Source organism: Embiotoca jacksoni, unplaced genomic scaffold (assembly GCF_022577435.1).
Source record: "Embiotoca jacksoni isolate LCO1_2020_lvr unplaced genomic scaffold, fEmbJac1.0.p SCAF_19, whole genome shotgun sequence".
NCBI lineage: Eukaryota > Metazoa > Chordata > Actinopteri > Embiotocidae > Embiotoca > Embiotoca jacksoni.
The window spans coordinates 1546679-1562790 of NW_027185329.1; the positions used below are offsets into that span (position 1 = coordinate 1546679).

Below are 16112 nucleotides of genomic sequence, written 5' to 3' on the forward strand. Positions count from 1 at the left end.
CGCACGCACACGCACGCACACACGCACGCACGCACGCACGCACACACACACACACACACACACACACACACACACACACACACACACACACACACACACACACACACACACACACACACACACACACACACACACACACACACACACAGAGGCCTGAGAGGGATTATTGCATTAGGGTGCCTCTCACACTTGTGCTTCCCAATCAGGGAGAGTCTCGGTTTCTCAGACCAGCTGTGGACTTCATACCTGCTGCTGCTCGCTCTGATCACTGAAATCCAACTCCATCAAGGCAAGATTTATCTGCAGCACCACACGGCTGGGAACCAAATCAGTCAGAGAGGAGGAGGAGGAGGAGAAGAAGAAGAAGAAGAAGAAGAAGGAGGAGACGAAGAAGGAGACGAAGGAGATGAAGAAGACGAAGAAGACGAAGAAGAAGAGGGAGAAGAAGAAGGAGAAGAAGAAGAGGGAGAAGAAGAAGGAGAAGAAGAGGGAGAAGAAGAAGGAGAAGAAGAGGGAGAAGAAGAAGGAGAAGAAGAGGGAAAAGAAGAAGGAGAAGAAGAGGGAGAAGAAGAGGGAGAAGAAGAAGGAGAAGAAGTTAAAACTATGAACTAAAGCAACATTCAATAATAAGTCATTTCAAACAGAAGATCAACTCTCCAGAGCGACTGCTTCCTTTTCTATATTTCTTTAGGATATATAAAAAAAGTCCTGAAAAACAAAACAAAAAGGAAACACTGCGATATACAGTAGAAGAGTAATAAATACATAAATAAACAACCTTCCTGCATGAAATCATCCCCTTTGATTTGATAAGCAAGTTGTAAATCCTTAGTCGTTCTGCTTCGTGAACGTGTTTGAAGTCAGAACTTTAGTAGAAAAATACGTTTTTAAATGAGTTTCAGGAATATTTCCGAAAACCGACAAAATGGCACAAGTTTATCGACCAGAGGGAAAATTCTCCATCTTCAAAACCAAAAAATGAATTCCTCACATTACATCCCTTCATCAACAGACCACATGTACGACTAATAAACTCAGCCAACAACTATTCACACATTTAAGAGCTTCGCTGCTGCTGTTTTGCAGCTGCCTCCTGTTAAACAACCCGCCCAGCAGGGGGCCCCCCACCCCTCTCTCCCCCCTGTGGAGATGTTTTCCTGCCCCTCCCTCCCTCTCTCTCCACCTGCTCTGCACCCTCCTTCCAGGTGGGAGGTACGTCCCATCACAGAGACAGACAGAGACAAAGACCGTCATTCACACCTAAAGGGCAATTTATGGAATCACAGATTCATGGATCTCCAGAGCTGCCATGATATCATTTTTTTTTTAGGTATAAACTGTCAAAATAAATGTCCTGATTTGCATCAGAAGTTTGGCTTTAATCACAGAGGGAAAAAAATGGTTTCTTTTTTTTTTTTTTTAAATAAGGGCACCAAAAATTTAAAAAAAATAAACTGTCCGTCAGCCATGTGTCTGTCTGTCTGTGCTTTTTCTTTTTTTTTCTGCGGGACGCCAGAGGGTTTCAGAACATCCAGCGGGCTCTGAATGAAAGCTGCGGACTCTGGTTACAAAAAGAGAGATGAAAAAAAAAAAAAAAAAAAACAGCGGCAAGAAGAAGAAGAAGAAGAAGGAGGAGGAGAAGAAGAAGGAGAAGAAGAAGGAGGCGGAGGAGAGCATCTGCTTTCATCCTCAACCCAGCAGGGGAGACAGATCAGGGCCCGTCAGTCTGAGAGGAGATGGCCAGCTGCTGCAACACACACACACACGCACACGCACACGCACACACACAATGTAAACTTTAGGAAAAATACTGGATATTCTGGAGTACCATAAAAGGCTCGGCGGTTCCATCATTCCTCTTATTTTCATTCGTTTAACGACGTTTTCTCGATGTTTGGGCGATAAAAAAAAAAAAAAAAAATACAAGAAGCAAGAAAAGATTCCCAAAAAAGTTCCTTTCAAACGTGAAGGACTTTCTTCTTTCTTTTCAAAAAGTGGACCAGCAGACAGTCAATCTTCATCCCAGAGCTGCCGCGAAGCCCTCCAGCTGGACGGACAGCTGCTTGTTCAAAAAAAAAAAAAAAAAAAAAAAAAAAAAGAAAATCGCGCAACACTTGACAAACCGTTAATCTTTTGGTTCCAACGAATTAAAAGAAATATGAATTTACCCGACGATAACAATACCGCCATAAAAGCTCGTTAAATACGAACATAAAGTCGCATTTACAACTTCCAAAAAAGCCGTTCTTAAAAACTGGAGAAGGTGCCGTGTTTTGAGAGGCTTCGCGTTTCCAGCAGTTTTTTATTGAGTGAAACAGCCTTGAAATAAGGAAAATAAAGTCGTTACTTGTGTCACAGTTAATCATCGTCAATGCTGACGTCGGGACCACAGGGAGGATAACGAGCGCTAGTCGGCTCTTTTTTGTTTTAGCTTGAAAAAGCTAAAAAACGCTGACAAATAAGATTGACTAGTCAGATTAAGCAATAAAAACTAAGCTGAATTAGTCAGAAACGGGATTCGAGAAGAAGAAATAAGAAAAATGAAATTGAGTTGTTTTTTTTATTTCTCCTGTTAAACACGAATAAAGAAGCAGTTTTTTTCAGAAGCCTGGATTTTATTTTGAAAGGGCTTAAACCACTGTGCTTCTTCCTTTGGTTTCAATGTATGAAGCGTGTTTTGAAAATGCTCCCTGCACCATTTAAACAAACTGAAGAACCAGACAAGAGCACAGTTATTACTCGCATCACAAATATGAGGGAAAAAAAAAAAAAAAAAGACCCTTTCAAAATAAAACTAGCATGAATTAAAAAAAAAAGGTGTTGATGCACCTAAATGAGAGAAAATCGCCGGGATTCAGGCTCAAATATTAATTTACTGGCTAAAACCTAATAACCAAGACACCTGAAGAACTGTAGCTGCTGTTTGTTTCCCAACGTCGGTTCTGACTGGACAACTCGCAACCCTTCCAGCCAATCACACGGAGCCGTACGCCAAGTTACCGACCGGGAGGGACGCCGAAAGAAAAAAAAAGGTGAGAAAGAAATGAAAAGAAAAGAAAAGACGTCCTCTGAATTTAAAAATAAAAAAATTAACAATGTCAAACCCAAAGAAAATGAGGACACCCACTGGGTCGAGTTTCTGTGAAGCTGCAAAGGTTCCAGTTGAACTTTTAACACACACACACACACACACACACACACACACACACACACACACACACACACACACACACACTAAGAGTCTCCCCTATCGTGGACTCTGTCTGTTATCTGTCTCTCTATTGTCGGAGCAGCAGGAGGGAATCCTCCCTTTTTACACAATCTTCCTCAATTTATCCTCTTCCTCTATGACCCCCCGCCCCCCTCCCCCGGCCCCCCCAACCCAACCCACCCACCCCGTTCCTGTCCCTCTGGTACGATGCCACGATAAATACTCACCACATGTTCCGTGATTTAGGATCTGGACTCGGATGGGGCAAGAGTGCCTCCCTGGAGATCTATTATAAGACTCTCACTCAATTCATTATTCCTATCATCATCATCATCATCATCATCATCATCATCATATCTCGCCTCCTCCCTCCCCCCCGAGTGTTTACTCAGGTCCAACTCTTCGGTCTATCTGCGTATGGTGTGTTTTTATTTACTAGGGACCCGGATAAGTTTGAGGTTTTATGAGTCAAAAAATTCCAGGGAATTTGTGGAGCTTAAAGGTGGAAGTAAAATCTGATGATAGATTGATTATAAAAACTGGATTTTTCAGTACGAGATACCAGAAATAACTTGATAAGATGGTTTGAAAATCCCATTACGATCAAAATCGGCTCAAAACAAAAGAGAATCTGACCTTAAAAATACTCGTATATATAAACAATAGACCTTCGAAAGAAAAGAGTTGACTACTTTCATCAAAGAGAATATGAGAATTGAAACTCTGTGGTGTCGTCTGATATCGTTTTAAATCTCTCGAATAAAAGCTGCTCCCGTTGAGAAGTCTGCAGTTGGACCCGTCATTATCCCAATGACAGATTTTAGAGGCTCTTCGGGGAGCAAACTGGGATCACATGTCCTCACCAGAGTCCTTTATAAGGAATAAAGTGTTCAGACACCATGCTGGGAAAGTGTACATGTCGGTAAAATAAGCCCCGTGTGTGTGTGTGTGTGTGTGTGTGTGTGTGTGTGTGTGTGTGTGTGTGTGTGTGTGTGTGTGTGTGTGTGTGTGTGTGTGTGTGTGTGTGTGTGTGTGTTCATGCGTGTAGAGGTTTGGTGGAGGATCAGTGAGGTTTTATTGCTCTGAGCCAGAGGTTGGAGGAGGGGGGGGGGTGCTGCAGTTTACTGAGCTGCTGCTGAGGCTACGGGTCAAATTTCCCCTGCAATTAACACCACAAGACACACACACACACACACACACACACACACACACACACACAGCTGCTGTCATTTACTCATCCTGCCTGCAAGTCAACACGACAGTCGCTTCTGTCACAGGTTCTTTTCTCATGAATGATCTACACTCAGCTCTATGCACACGCACACGCACACACACACACACACACTCCTCTGGAGATGACATTATGATTATGCCAGGGTTGTCATGCCAGGGTGTGTGTGTGTGTGTGTGAGGGTCAGCGGAGGCGGTCGGGAAATAGTCGTTTGCAGCGTGGAGAGGTCTGGGTGATGAAACCCAACGCTCCCTTCTCCTCCTCGGCCCTATTAGCTCCCATTTTAAGTCTTTTTACCGCTCCAGCTGTGTATATTAAAACCTCACAAAGCGGGCAGAGGTATTTATCAGCTCCCCCGAAACACTGCTGTAAAGATCCATGGCTGGCACGGATATATATATATCTCACACACACACACACACACACACACACACACACACACACACACACACACTTATCTATCCCACAGGGTGTAGGTGAAACAGCGCCCTCTGCGACACAATGCACATGTTTCAGGCACCTTCTGCTAAATAATAAATAATAAATAATAAATAATTAGATTTTATGTCACAAAATTCTTGTTATTGTTGATATTGTTGCATCAACATCCTTTACTGGTGCTAGAAATCAAACAACAGACCCTGAACTCACCAACACGCAACTGATATCTGCTCCGGAAACATTTGAAAATGCACCGCAGACAACGGTAATTTCTTGAAGTCGATAAATAACATATCTTTTGCCTGTTTCATTTGATATTAATAAATATCGTGGATGTCGATTAATCAATCAGTGAAATGACAGAATAATAATCGGCAACAGTTTTCATAATAAAGCAACAATCGGAGCAATTTTTAAGCAAAATCTCAAAAGATTACAGAATATTTTCTCATTTACTTCATTTGTTGTTTTTTTTTACTTCTTTTCTACTTTATATTCTGAATATATATTTGTGTTTTTGGACTGATGGTTTGACAAAATCTGACAGAATCTAGGAAACTGGAAAAAGCTTCTTTTTTTTTTTTTTTGAACAACATAACCAGCAAATGGGCTCGATGATTAATGAATTAATCAGGAAGGTAATCAGGGATGATGAAGTGACACTGCCAACGAATAACACAGCTAAAGTGAAAGCTTCTCAAATAAATGGAAACTGTATTAATTCGTAAAATATGCCAGATTTATTTAAAATAGTAAAAAAAAAAAAAAAATCACGATCATCGATTAAACTTCTGTCTCATCTCCACAACCAAACATCCAGATATATGATGACGAGGCTGTTTTATACGCCGAGTCGCTCAACAAAAACAAGTTGAACAATGTGGCTTTAAATGTTGAGTTACTGTACGACCCCCCCCCCCTCCCAAAAAAAAAAAATATGTGATGAATGACCCTGCGCTCTCATCAATCATCTGTGATTGGCCTTGATCTGAGCTGTGATTGGTTAATTAGCCTCATCTGTAACCATTACGGCACAGCGAGGCAGCTGCGGCTGAATTTTTTTTTTTAAAAACGAAAAAAAGAGGATAAGAAAAATAAACGAGGTGAAAAATGACACCTCGGAGCGCCGTCCTGTCACATCGCTGCCTCGACACAATGCCAGGAATCAGACAGACACACACACACACACACACACACACACACACACACACACACACACACGACGACGACTGCAACGCAACACCTTCTACTGAGCAGAGTTTCACTGGTAATTATATTTTGAATGTAAATACGTGAACAGGACAAGAGGGAGGGGGAGGAGGGTGTGTGTGTGTGTGTGTGTGTGTGTGTGTGTGTGTGTGTGTGTGGTGGGGGGGGAGGGTGGGGTGGTCGGGACGAGTGTGTGTCAGCGGGTCAGCCACATCTCATCTGGCAACGGTTTCTGGTCCACTACAGCAGCAAAGCGCCAGCTCCAGTAAAAAAACTAAAAGAACAAAAAAAAGAAGAAAAGAGGGGGGGATCGGGGAGGTGGGGGAGGGGGAGGGGGTAATCAGAGCTGGTGATGAGACGTCAGAGGGGAAATATCTGGTAACTGTAATTTTTGGTGGAGCGCTGCTGGTTTGGTGACGGCAGCCTTTTTCAGCAGCAACAAAACAATCAGATAATAAAAACAAATAAAATTAAATTAAAAAAAAAAAAAAGGTTTAAAGAGGCAGGAAGGAAACATGGAGGATGGAGAGAGACGGGGCCAAGCCGACTTCTCCCCTCCTCCCCCCTCCCCTCCACCTACCATCCCATCTCTCTTTTCCGAACAGGAAACGGCTCTCTGCAGCCAGAAAGGGGAAGAAGATGTAAAAGCTCCAACCAGCTGTAGCTACCCGAGCCAAGGTGGAGAGGGGGCTCAGGAGAGGAAGATGGCCACCCGCTATGCGTCCTTATCTGCTCAGATAAGACTCTTTAAGACAGTGATTGCTGCGTGTTTATACATTTTTGGCACGATCGGAGGCAGAAAATTCTGTTCAAATCCCAAAAGAAACCACAGTGAAAGAAAAAAAAGTCTCAAGCTTTAAACTCCTGTGAAGGAAAATGAGGATCAAGAGGATTTAAATCACGTTATATATACCGCTACAGCATCCATTTCATAATTACATCATAACAATAAAAACTTAAATTTAAAAAGAGGGGAGTGGGGGTGTGGGGGGGGGGGGGTGCTGCTCCGCTGAAAGGAGAACCTGTGTCTGACGGACACCCGACACCGAGACGATGCCCAGCCGGCCGCGACGCCTTCAGACGTCGTTAGAGCAGACGCACAGCACGCCCCTCCTGCCACCCGCAATCTATCCGCGGCCAATTACCAGCAATTTCCCCGTCTCTGGGTGGGGGTGGAGGGGTGGAGGGGGGGGTGGAGGGGTGGAAGCAGTTGTCAAGCCCCAAAGCAGAAGCACACATGGTTCTGTTTACAAGTTGCCAGTTGTTTGGCTTCGCCATGGCAACGCAGCGCTGGAGAGCATGGCTGGACGGATGAGAGAGATGGAGGCGGGGAGGGGGGGGGGGAGGAGTAGGGAGGGAGGAGGGAGGAGCCCGGTCACAGTCACGGCCTTTGATGGTCCGCTGGGTGTGGGTGTGTGTGTGTGTGTGTGTGTGTGATGGGTGGGGGGGGGGGGGGGGGGGGGGGGGGGGGGCGGGGTTCAGCAGCAACCAGAGATGATTCACTTATGCATAATGTACAAAATGTCCCACAAACACACGTCTGTCGTCCCCCCCCCCCCCTCCCCCGCTCACCCCCCCTCTTCCTCTCCCCTCCTCCTCCTCCTTCCCCCTCCTCCTCCCCCCAAGCTTCTGTTTGGCTTTCCCGAAATCCGGCCTTTTCCGAAACAGGAGACGGTGGGCAAGCGAGAAGGTGCCCGATTCACCAGAACTGGAATGTCGGTGGTTCCCACAGGAAACCTGGAGCGTCTCAAGCCGGGGTGCCCTCGACACACGCACACCACCGATTACACAACCGGTGAAGATGAAGAAAAACTTAATCATCATTTTACTTGCACAAGAATAAGAACCCGTCGTTTTTTCTATATATATAGTCGATAGAAACGGGTCGAACCATAGTGGTGGGGGTGTGGGGGGGTTAGTTCTGTCAACTTGCATTTTAAATTTAGCCTCAAAATTTCTCAGCATGAAAGCTTAACACCATGCTGTATAGTTACGACTAAAAAAAATATATATATATATATTCTCAGAAAGCAAAAAAAAAAGATTTTCTACATTTTGACTTTTTAATCAATTAACCTTATTTTTTTTTGGATTGGACTACAACAGCTGGGCCGGGCCTCAAAAATGGAAATATCCGTCACCAAGGGATAAAGTACCACGTGACTGATTAAATTGCGCAATTAATTGGCCGAAAACTATCGCAACTTCCTGTCTCCCTTTCAAATTAAAAGCCGATATTTCAAAATAAAAGCATTTTCATACACGGTCCAGCTAATCAGGCTGTTTCCTGCTTAGTTTCAACGCCGGTCAGACAAACGTCTGCCTCAATTTATTGGTATTGAACAGTTAAAAACGATAGTTAACTACGGACCTACAACCTAAATACAGTTTTCTTTTATTTCCCGTCCAGGTTCTCCGGTTCTCCGTCTTGGTTTCTGTGTTTGTAAAGCTGAAACCATTTGAACTCATGCTGGCTGCAGTTTTCACTGCAATTAAGTTCTCCTTTGAATATCTCAGGGCCTCATTAGGATTCTTCTTCTTTTTCTTTTTTTTCCCATTGACTTCACTTTTTGCACTCCGGAGGGGGCGATTAATTAAAAAGCCTTTAGTAAGTCGTGGCTGTTCAATCATAGTAATCGTATATCTCTTAATAGTTCAACATACATTCAAGGCTCTTTTTTTTCTTTTTAATTAATCTCCTTCTTGAGGGCCTTAGATTTCTTAAAATTGTAAACTTTCCCACTTCGGTGTCACGGGAGAGAAAAATGATTCAGAGCCGTTGGCGTTGGAAAAACGACTGAATGTCGCATCTTCCCGTAATCGACCCGCCGCCTTTCCTCTGACGCAGCGACGCCACGCTGAGACTCTGCAGTCGAAAAACCTCAAAGTTCTCCACGGTAACCTCCTCCCCCCCCCCCTCCCCCTCCTCCCCCTCCTTCCTCACCGCCACCATCACCTCCTAATAACAACACAGTCCGCCGCCTGGGGTCTTTCTGTCAGACATGGCAACCCGTTGAGTCTTTCATCTCCACACACACACACACACACACACACACACACACACACACACACACGTCCCGATCTTAACCTATCACACACTTCGACAGGAATGTGTTACACACACACACATGAACTTTTGAGAAACGCCGAGCGCCGTCTGAAGGCAACCCCGCCGTTCGTTTCATCTCCCGCCGGCGGCCCCGTTAACGTGAACGCAAACACGCCATCTCTGTCGTCGATCGCCCCTTTTCTAATATCTCTCTCTCTCTTTTTTTTGTTTTACTGCTGTGGGCGTTTGGAGGAACGGCGACGGAGGCCTGAAGGGGATCTGGGACATGGGTGAACTGTGGGAAACCAGAGTGCAGTCTGTGGCCTCGCAGCATGCGGCCCTCCTCCCCCCATCTCCCCCCATCTCCCCCCCCCCCCCTCCCTCTCTCCTCCCGCCGCCCCGCTCGCTTCTCTATCTCCGTTTCTCTTTTGGCAGGGAATCACAGGAGGCTCCATGCAGATCTCAAACTGCGGCCTCAAATGATCTGGGAAATAAAACACGGGCTGCTATAATGCTACGTTCACATCTGAACCCCGTTCGACTCTGAAGCGTGTGTGTGTGTGTGTGTGTGTGTGCGTGTGCGTGTGTGTCTGTCTGTGTGTGTGTGTGTGTGTGTGTGTGTGTGTGGTTTTACCTCCACGTAGTCTTTGGCGTGGCCCCAGTCCCGTTTGGAGTCCAGGTTGCCCAGGCTGAAGCTCTCCAGTTGGCCCAGGTGGATCTTCGCCACGGAGCGGCTGATCTTACGCGTAACAAAGTTTGAACCTGAAACACAGAAGTTGAAAAACATAAATGTAAAAAAAAAAAAAAAAAAAAAAGGCTTCGTTGGCATCTTCTGAATTCAATTAGAAAAGGAGGTTTCAGTTCAGTCCAACACACACACAGAGACAGAGACACACACACACACACAGAGACAGACACACACACACACACACACACAGAGACAGAGACACACACAGAGACAGACACACACACACACACACACAGAGACAGAGACACACACACACACACAGAGACAGACACACACACACACACACACACACACACACACACAGAGACAGACACACACACAGAGACAGAGACAGACACACACACACACACACAGAGACAGACACACACAGAGACAGACACACACACACACACACAGAGACAGACAGACACACACACACACACACACACACACACACACAGAGACAGACACACACAGAGACAGAGACAGACACACACACACAGAGAGACAGAGACACACACACACACAGAGAGACAGACACACACACACACACACACACACAGAGACAGACACACACACAGAGACAGAGACAGACACACACACACACACACACACACAGAGACAGACACACACACACACACACAGACACACACACACACACACAGAGAGACAGACACACACACACAGAGACAGACAGACAGACAGACAGACACACACACACACACACACAGAGACAGAGACAGACACACACACACACACACACACACACACACAGACAGACACACACACACACACACACACAGAGACAGAGACAGACACACACACACACACAGACAGACACACACACACACACACACGCACGCACGCACGCGCGCGCACACACACACACACACACACACACAGACAGACACACACACACACACACACACACACACACACACACACACACACACACACACACACACACACACACACACACGGCCTTCCAAAACCTCCGATGCAGTTCCAAACTCTTCAAAGCCAAAGACAAAAAAAAAAAAAAAAAGAGTGAAATAAAAAGCAACCCTGAGTCACGTCGCTTCGTAACCACCTCACACGACGGACACTTCTCGGCCATTTTCCGCTTCGAATTTTTATTTTTCGGTGTCAAATCTGAACCGGACGCCAACGCAAATCTCAGAGCACCAAAAAAAAAAAAACAACTAACAGGGGAGATTTCCACTGAAAATAATACGACAACCGAACGGGACCACCGTGGTTCTTTGCTGGAGAAGAGTCGCCCCCCACCCCCCTTCCCTTCCTCCTCTTCCTCCCTCCTCTGCGCTCTTCATCTGAAGGATATTATCTGCGGAAAAACAAATGAGCTCCTAATGACTGTTTCTGAGAGGTTTTTGAGGTGCTTTGTTGGCGGGACACCGCGGCCCGGGTGTCGTGTTCTCCGCTCGCACTGTGGGGGGAAAGAAGAAGAAAAAAAAAGAGATGGCGGTCCAGACCTCCAGACCTCCAAGCCGCACACACACACACACACACACACACACACACACACACACACACACAGATGGAAATCACTACTAAATATTAGGGGGTATCAAGTCTAATGACGCCGCCCGTCCTGGTTGAAACGGCTCATTAGAAGCTTTGAGGAGTTCAACTGCGTCTCTTCGGCCCAACGTTCAAAATGTCCCGACGTGAAAATGTCAAAGCAGAAGCTTGAAGCCGGCATCAAAGTGTCGGTTGCTATTTTTAGCCGGAGCAGCATCTCTACTGTACATAAATCTCACAACCTCGCGTGAACCTCTTTGAGAACTCTTTTTAAGGAGCTCCTGGTTTTTTTTGTTTTTTTTTTTTCTTTTTTTTGAACTCGTAATGCTTACGATGAATGTTCCCTTTGAGCTCCCCGTCCCGTAATAACCTCCAGGCTCTGTCTCCACACTGCATCCCTGTCGTCCCCCCCACTCCACCCCCTTTTCCTCCCTGACATGGAGCAGAGCCCTCCGCTCAGACGCAAGGAAAATCCCATGAACCCAATCATGCGAATGCACCAAAAATTTGTAGTAATTATTTCATAAGAGAGTGGAGAGGGGGGGGGGGGGGGGGGGGCGGGGGCGACAGCTCGGGGCGGGCTGAGCAGAAACAGACCGGCGGGGAAGGTTAGACACGCTTCTTTAGCAAAATACAGCGTGTTTGTGTGTCGGTTTTGGGCGAGGTCACGTGACACGTTATTATTGCCGCCTTTTTCTTTTTTTTCTTTTTCGTAAATAGCGCGTGTCCACGAAAGCGTAGGTAAAGCGCGGATTGGAAAACCCCCCTCCGATGTCAGACCCGTCCCGTCTTTGCAGGATCACGTCGGCGGGCCCCGTTTCTCTCAAACCTGGCAGGTCACCTGTTCTGGCAGGAAACTTCGGGCTCCCGGCCGACTGCCAGTCAAACGTCAACCGATAAATGACTCACCGGCCCTGTCCATCAGCTTTTCTTTTTTTTCTCCAATCAACCGTATGAGTCAGACAGGTTCTTATCTCGTCACGGGCTGTGGGACACGACAGCTGTGCTGCCCACACATTTACAGAGAAACGAGATCTCCCATTTGCATTGAGCGACATGTGCAACCCAGTATTTCTGGGATTTTATTTAAAGCTTTTAAGGCATATTTTCTCTTTTAAATTCCCCTCCCTCACACTTACACACCTTCCATCGTCCTTTCACTACATACTTTTATTGCCCTTACTTATTCCATCATGTTTTATCCTTCGCTCCTGTTTAACTATCACTGATCTCATTCTTGGCGGGTTTTTTTCAGTTTCTAGCTCTTATCTCTCTTTTTTATTGTCTCTATCGTCTTGTGTACATCGGTCTCGAAGTCTTTTTCTAACTCGTTTTTGAATTGTTCTGGTCTACAACGGTTTGTCTTTATTTGTTATTGGCCTGTCAATCATCTGTGAAGCACCTCGAATGGCACCAAAACGTACGTAAATAAAGTTTGATTGATTGACTTCCACTCATTTGCAACTGAAATGTTCCTTTGTCTTTTGCCCGCCATTGTTTTCTCTGTTTTATATCTTTGGAAATGATATCGAGGAATATATGATTTGGCAATTCCCACTATTCATATTTGTTTAATTAAATAAACAGATGAGGATAAAATCAAAAGATTACACGATAGTAAAATGTTCATTGGCTGCAGCCCTTTTTTTTTGTGTGGCGTGAGTCGGGACCCGGCGGGGGCGAAGGTGACGTAACGAGAGCGCAGATCGGCAACTGCAGTAAATCCTGAAGGAGGGAGTTCGATTTGATCCAACGTCCAAAGGAAACTAAAGTTTGCAGGTTAAACGCAGGTTGTGAAAACTCTGCGGGGCCGAGTCGGCTCTTAAAGAGGTGGCGGAGGTGTACGGTGTTCGGCACAGTACCCCCCCAATCAGTCATAAAGCACCCCCTCCCCTCCTTCCCCCCTCTCCGAGCACACCTGTAGTCCCCCTTGTAAAGCTCACACCTCTGTTTGGAGTGGCTGTGCTCCCTGCCTCCTCTAATTGGTGCGGCGTGGACCCTAATGGACCGGGCCCGGCCTGGGCCCGTGGACAAAGCCGGCTCTGTTACTGGCCCGGGTGTTAATGTGTTTCCTTTACTGGCAGCGGCAGTGTAGGACAGCCAGGAGGAGGGGGAGGGGGAGGGTGAGGGTGAGGCTGAGGGTGAGGGGGGGGAGCGGAGGCAGCGGTGGCCGTTTAACCTTACCCGCGGACCCGGCGGAAAGTCTAATAAAACCACGGGCCGTGAAAACTGAGCAGACAGCAAAAGCCGAGCCAGAAACTGACACTCTCTCTCTCTCTCTCTCGCTCATTCTCACTTCACCATTTCATTTCTTTTTTTTTTGTTTCCATCATCCCTTTTCTTTTTTTTTCTTTTTCTGGCCAGAGAAGCAACAGGAAAAACGTAACACACACACACACAGGCACACACACACACACAGGCACACACACACACACGCGCACACACACACACACACACACACACACACACAGGCTTCGTTGGCACAGCTGGGATCAAGCATGGGGAGGGAGGAGGGAGGAGGAGGATGAAGATGAAGAGAAATGTGTGGAGATGTCTCCCATCCACAGCCGGGCCATGTGGCCCCCAGACGGGACGGGGACAGGAGCTGTCAGCTGGTCGGGGGGGTGGGGGTAAGGGGGGGATAAGGGGAGTTATTGGCTGGACCGGTCCGGGTTACTCAACAGATTTCTGTTGTTAGAACCACACTGCTAAAGAAAGGTGACTTATGAAGTCTCACACTGCGTGACGGCCCAAACCCTTCACACACCCAGACCTCAAGACGTCTGACTCACACACTCATTTATACGCCTGTCTGCGACTTGTTATTTATGAGCGTTTTTTTTTGTGTTTTTTTTTTTTTTTTTTCTGATTGGAGATTCAACCGCAGTGTGATTTATTCAAAATCTCTCTCTCTCCCTCGTCCCGTAACATTTATTTTGAGGACGTAACGTGCGGTCGGAGGCTTCGGCCCGAAAACGGCACATTAAGCTCTGGAAAAACTGAGGAGAGTCGAGAGTCTTTGAACGACGCCAAACATTTATCAAGTAGATCTTTAATGTTGCATTTGCACACAAAAAAAAATATATAAAAAAAAAATAAAAAGAAGGTAAAACATCTTACTTCCTTCCTATAAGCCAAGTTTCCTCTTCCAGCTTTAAAGGACCTGCTTTATGTATTTCATCGCCGTGTAAAATCTGTTTCTAAGTTCTCCCCTTTCTTATTAAAAAAAAAAAGGTGAACTCGCGTGGCGCGGTGACCCAGACTGCTTTAACGAACCGCGTCCTAAAAATAGGATTGTTTATTTTTCTTGAAAATCTCCAACAAAAAAACAACAAAGTATCTTCCGGATTTTCTGTCTCGAGCTTGTTTGAACCGGAGACCGAAACGTCACTTTTGACTTTGCTACCCGAGGTTGTCATAGAAACTGTTTTTTTTTTTTTCTTTTTTAAACACACCTGTTTTGGAGTTCAACCAGAACTGCAAATCCCATAATCCCACTCTGTCTTTGAGAAATGGCCTCGGGGAGTGAAAGGCTTTGCGGTAGATTTAAGGTGAAAAATGCATCTCTGAATTTTCATCTCCACTCCCACAAGTTTTTTTTGTTTTTTTTAAGGATTCAGGTCAGTCCTCTCCGGCGCCTTGTTTACATCTCATCGTCTCCTCTCCGCACAAATAATACCCGACCTCGCAAAGGAGCACTGAGTGATTCTGCAGGAGGAATCTTCGCCGGGTCAAAATTCCTACCCAGACCGAGGACCTGTCAGTGTCTGCCATCGCAGCTATTTCACAATTTCAGGGGGAGGGGGGTGAGAGTGGGGGTGGGAGGAGGAGGGAGGGGGGGGGGAATACTTGCGTTACGTCCAAGATAGGTCACGCGCTCGGCTCCGCCAACACGGCGTCTGTTCACACCTGACGGGCCGCTTCCTTTCGCTCTGGACTGACTCAACCGACAGGGAGGGTGCAGAGAGAGAGCAAATCAAAATGTGATGCAAGGAAAGGTTTTTGGAAACGGAGCTGGAGAGGTTGCGAAGTCCAAAAACAAAAGAAGACCGGGAAAGCTTGGGTGGTGATGCAACAAAACAGATGGAGGGCGCAGAGGGTGCAAAAAAAGGTGTGGAACAAAAAAAAAAAAGAAAGAAAGGGGGAGTGGATGATGGATGTCGTTCCTGAGCGCTGCAGAGCCGAGCGCCGATGACACGCCACAGTATCCAAAACAAAAGATGTTGGCAGCATCCTGTAGTTGGATTAAATACAAATACAAATAAAAATTAAAAAAAACTGTTGAGCGACACCTCGAGGATCGGTTGTCCTCCTGTGTGTGCGGGGGGGGGGGGGGTCTGGCAAAGGTGCAAACATGCCGCTCGAAGTCAGCGCTCGAGTCGACGAGATTTTCTCGGTTTCCATGGCGATTCTGGGACAACAAACACTTTAAAAGGGCGTCAACGGGGATGAGTGACGGCAGAAACCTCACACGGACCACGTGACCCGCGTCTGAACCCCTTCACCTTTTTGAAAGGTGTGAAGGGAGGAGACGGAGGTTCAGGCTCCCGTCGGTAGTTCGGGCCGATGACGTCTCGGGCTGCTTCTCACTCTCGGGCCTCTTTCTCATCAACACCCGGCGGGAAGCTTAAAAGAGCGAGGAACAAAAAGATACGGCCTAACCCCCCCCCACACCTCTCCTAAATAACCCTCTTTCCGATAA

At 46.4% G+C, this 16112-nt stretch overlaps 1 protein-coding gene across 1 annotated transcript in view; it reads right to left on the reverse strand.

Annotated features, from left to right (window-relative positions):
• Window positions 1–16112, reverse strand: part of gmds (GDP-mannose 4,6-dehydratase) — a 144576-nt gene that overhangs the window by 76000 nt on the left and 52464 nt on the right. The window contains exon 7 of the mRNA XM_069152966.1: window positions 9776–9903. Coding sequence (XP_069009067.1) covers window positions 9776–9903 — 128 coding nt within the window. The remainder of the gene's footprint in view (window positions 1–9775; window positions 9904–16112) is intronic.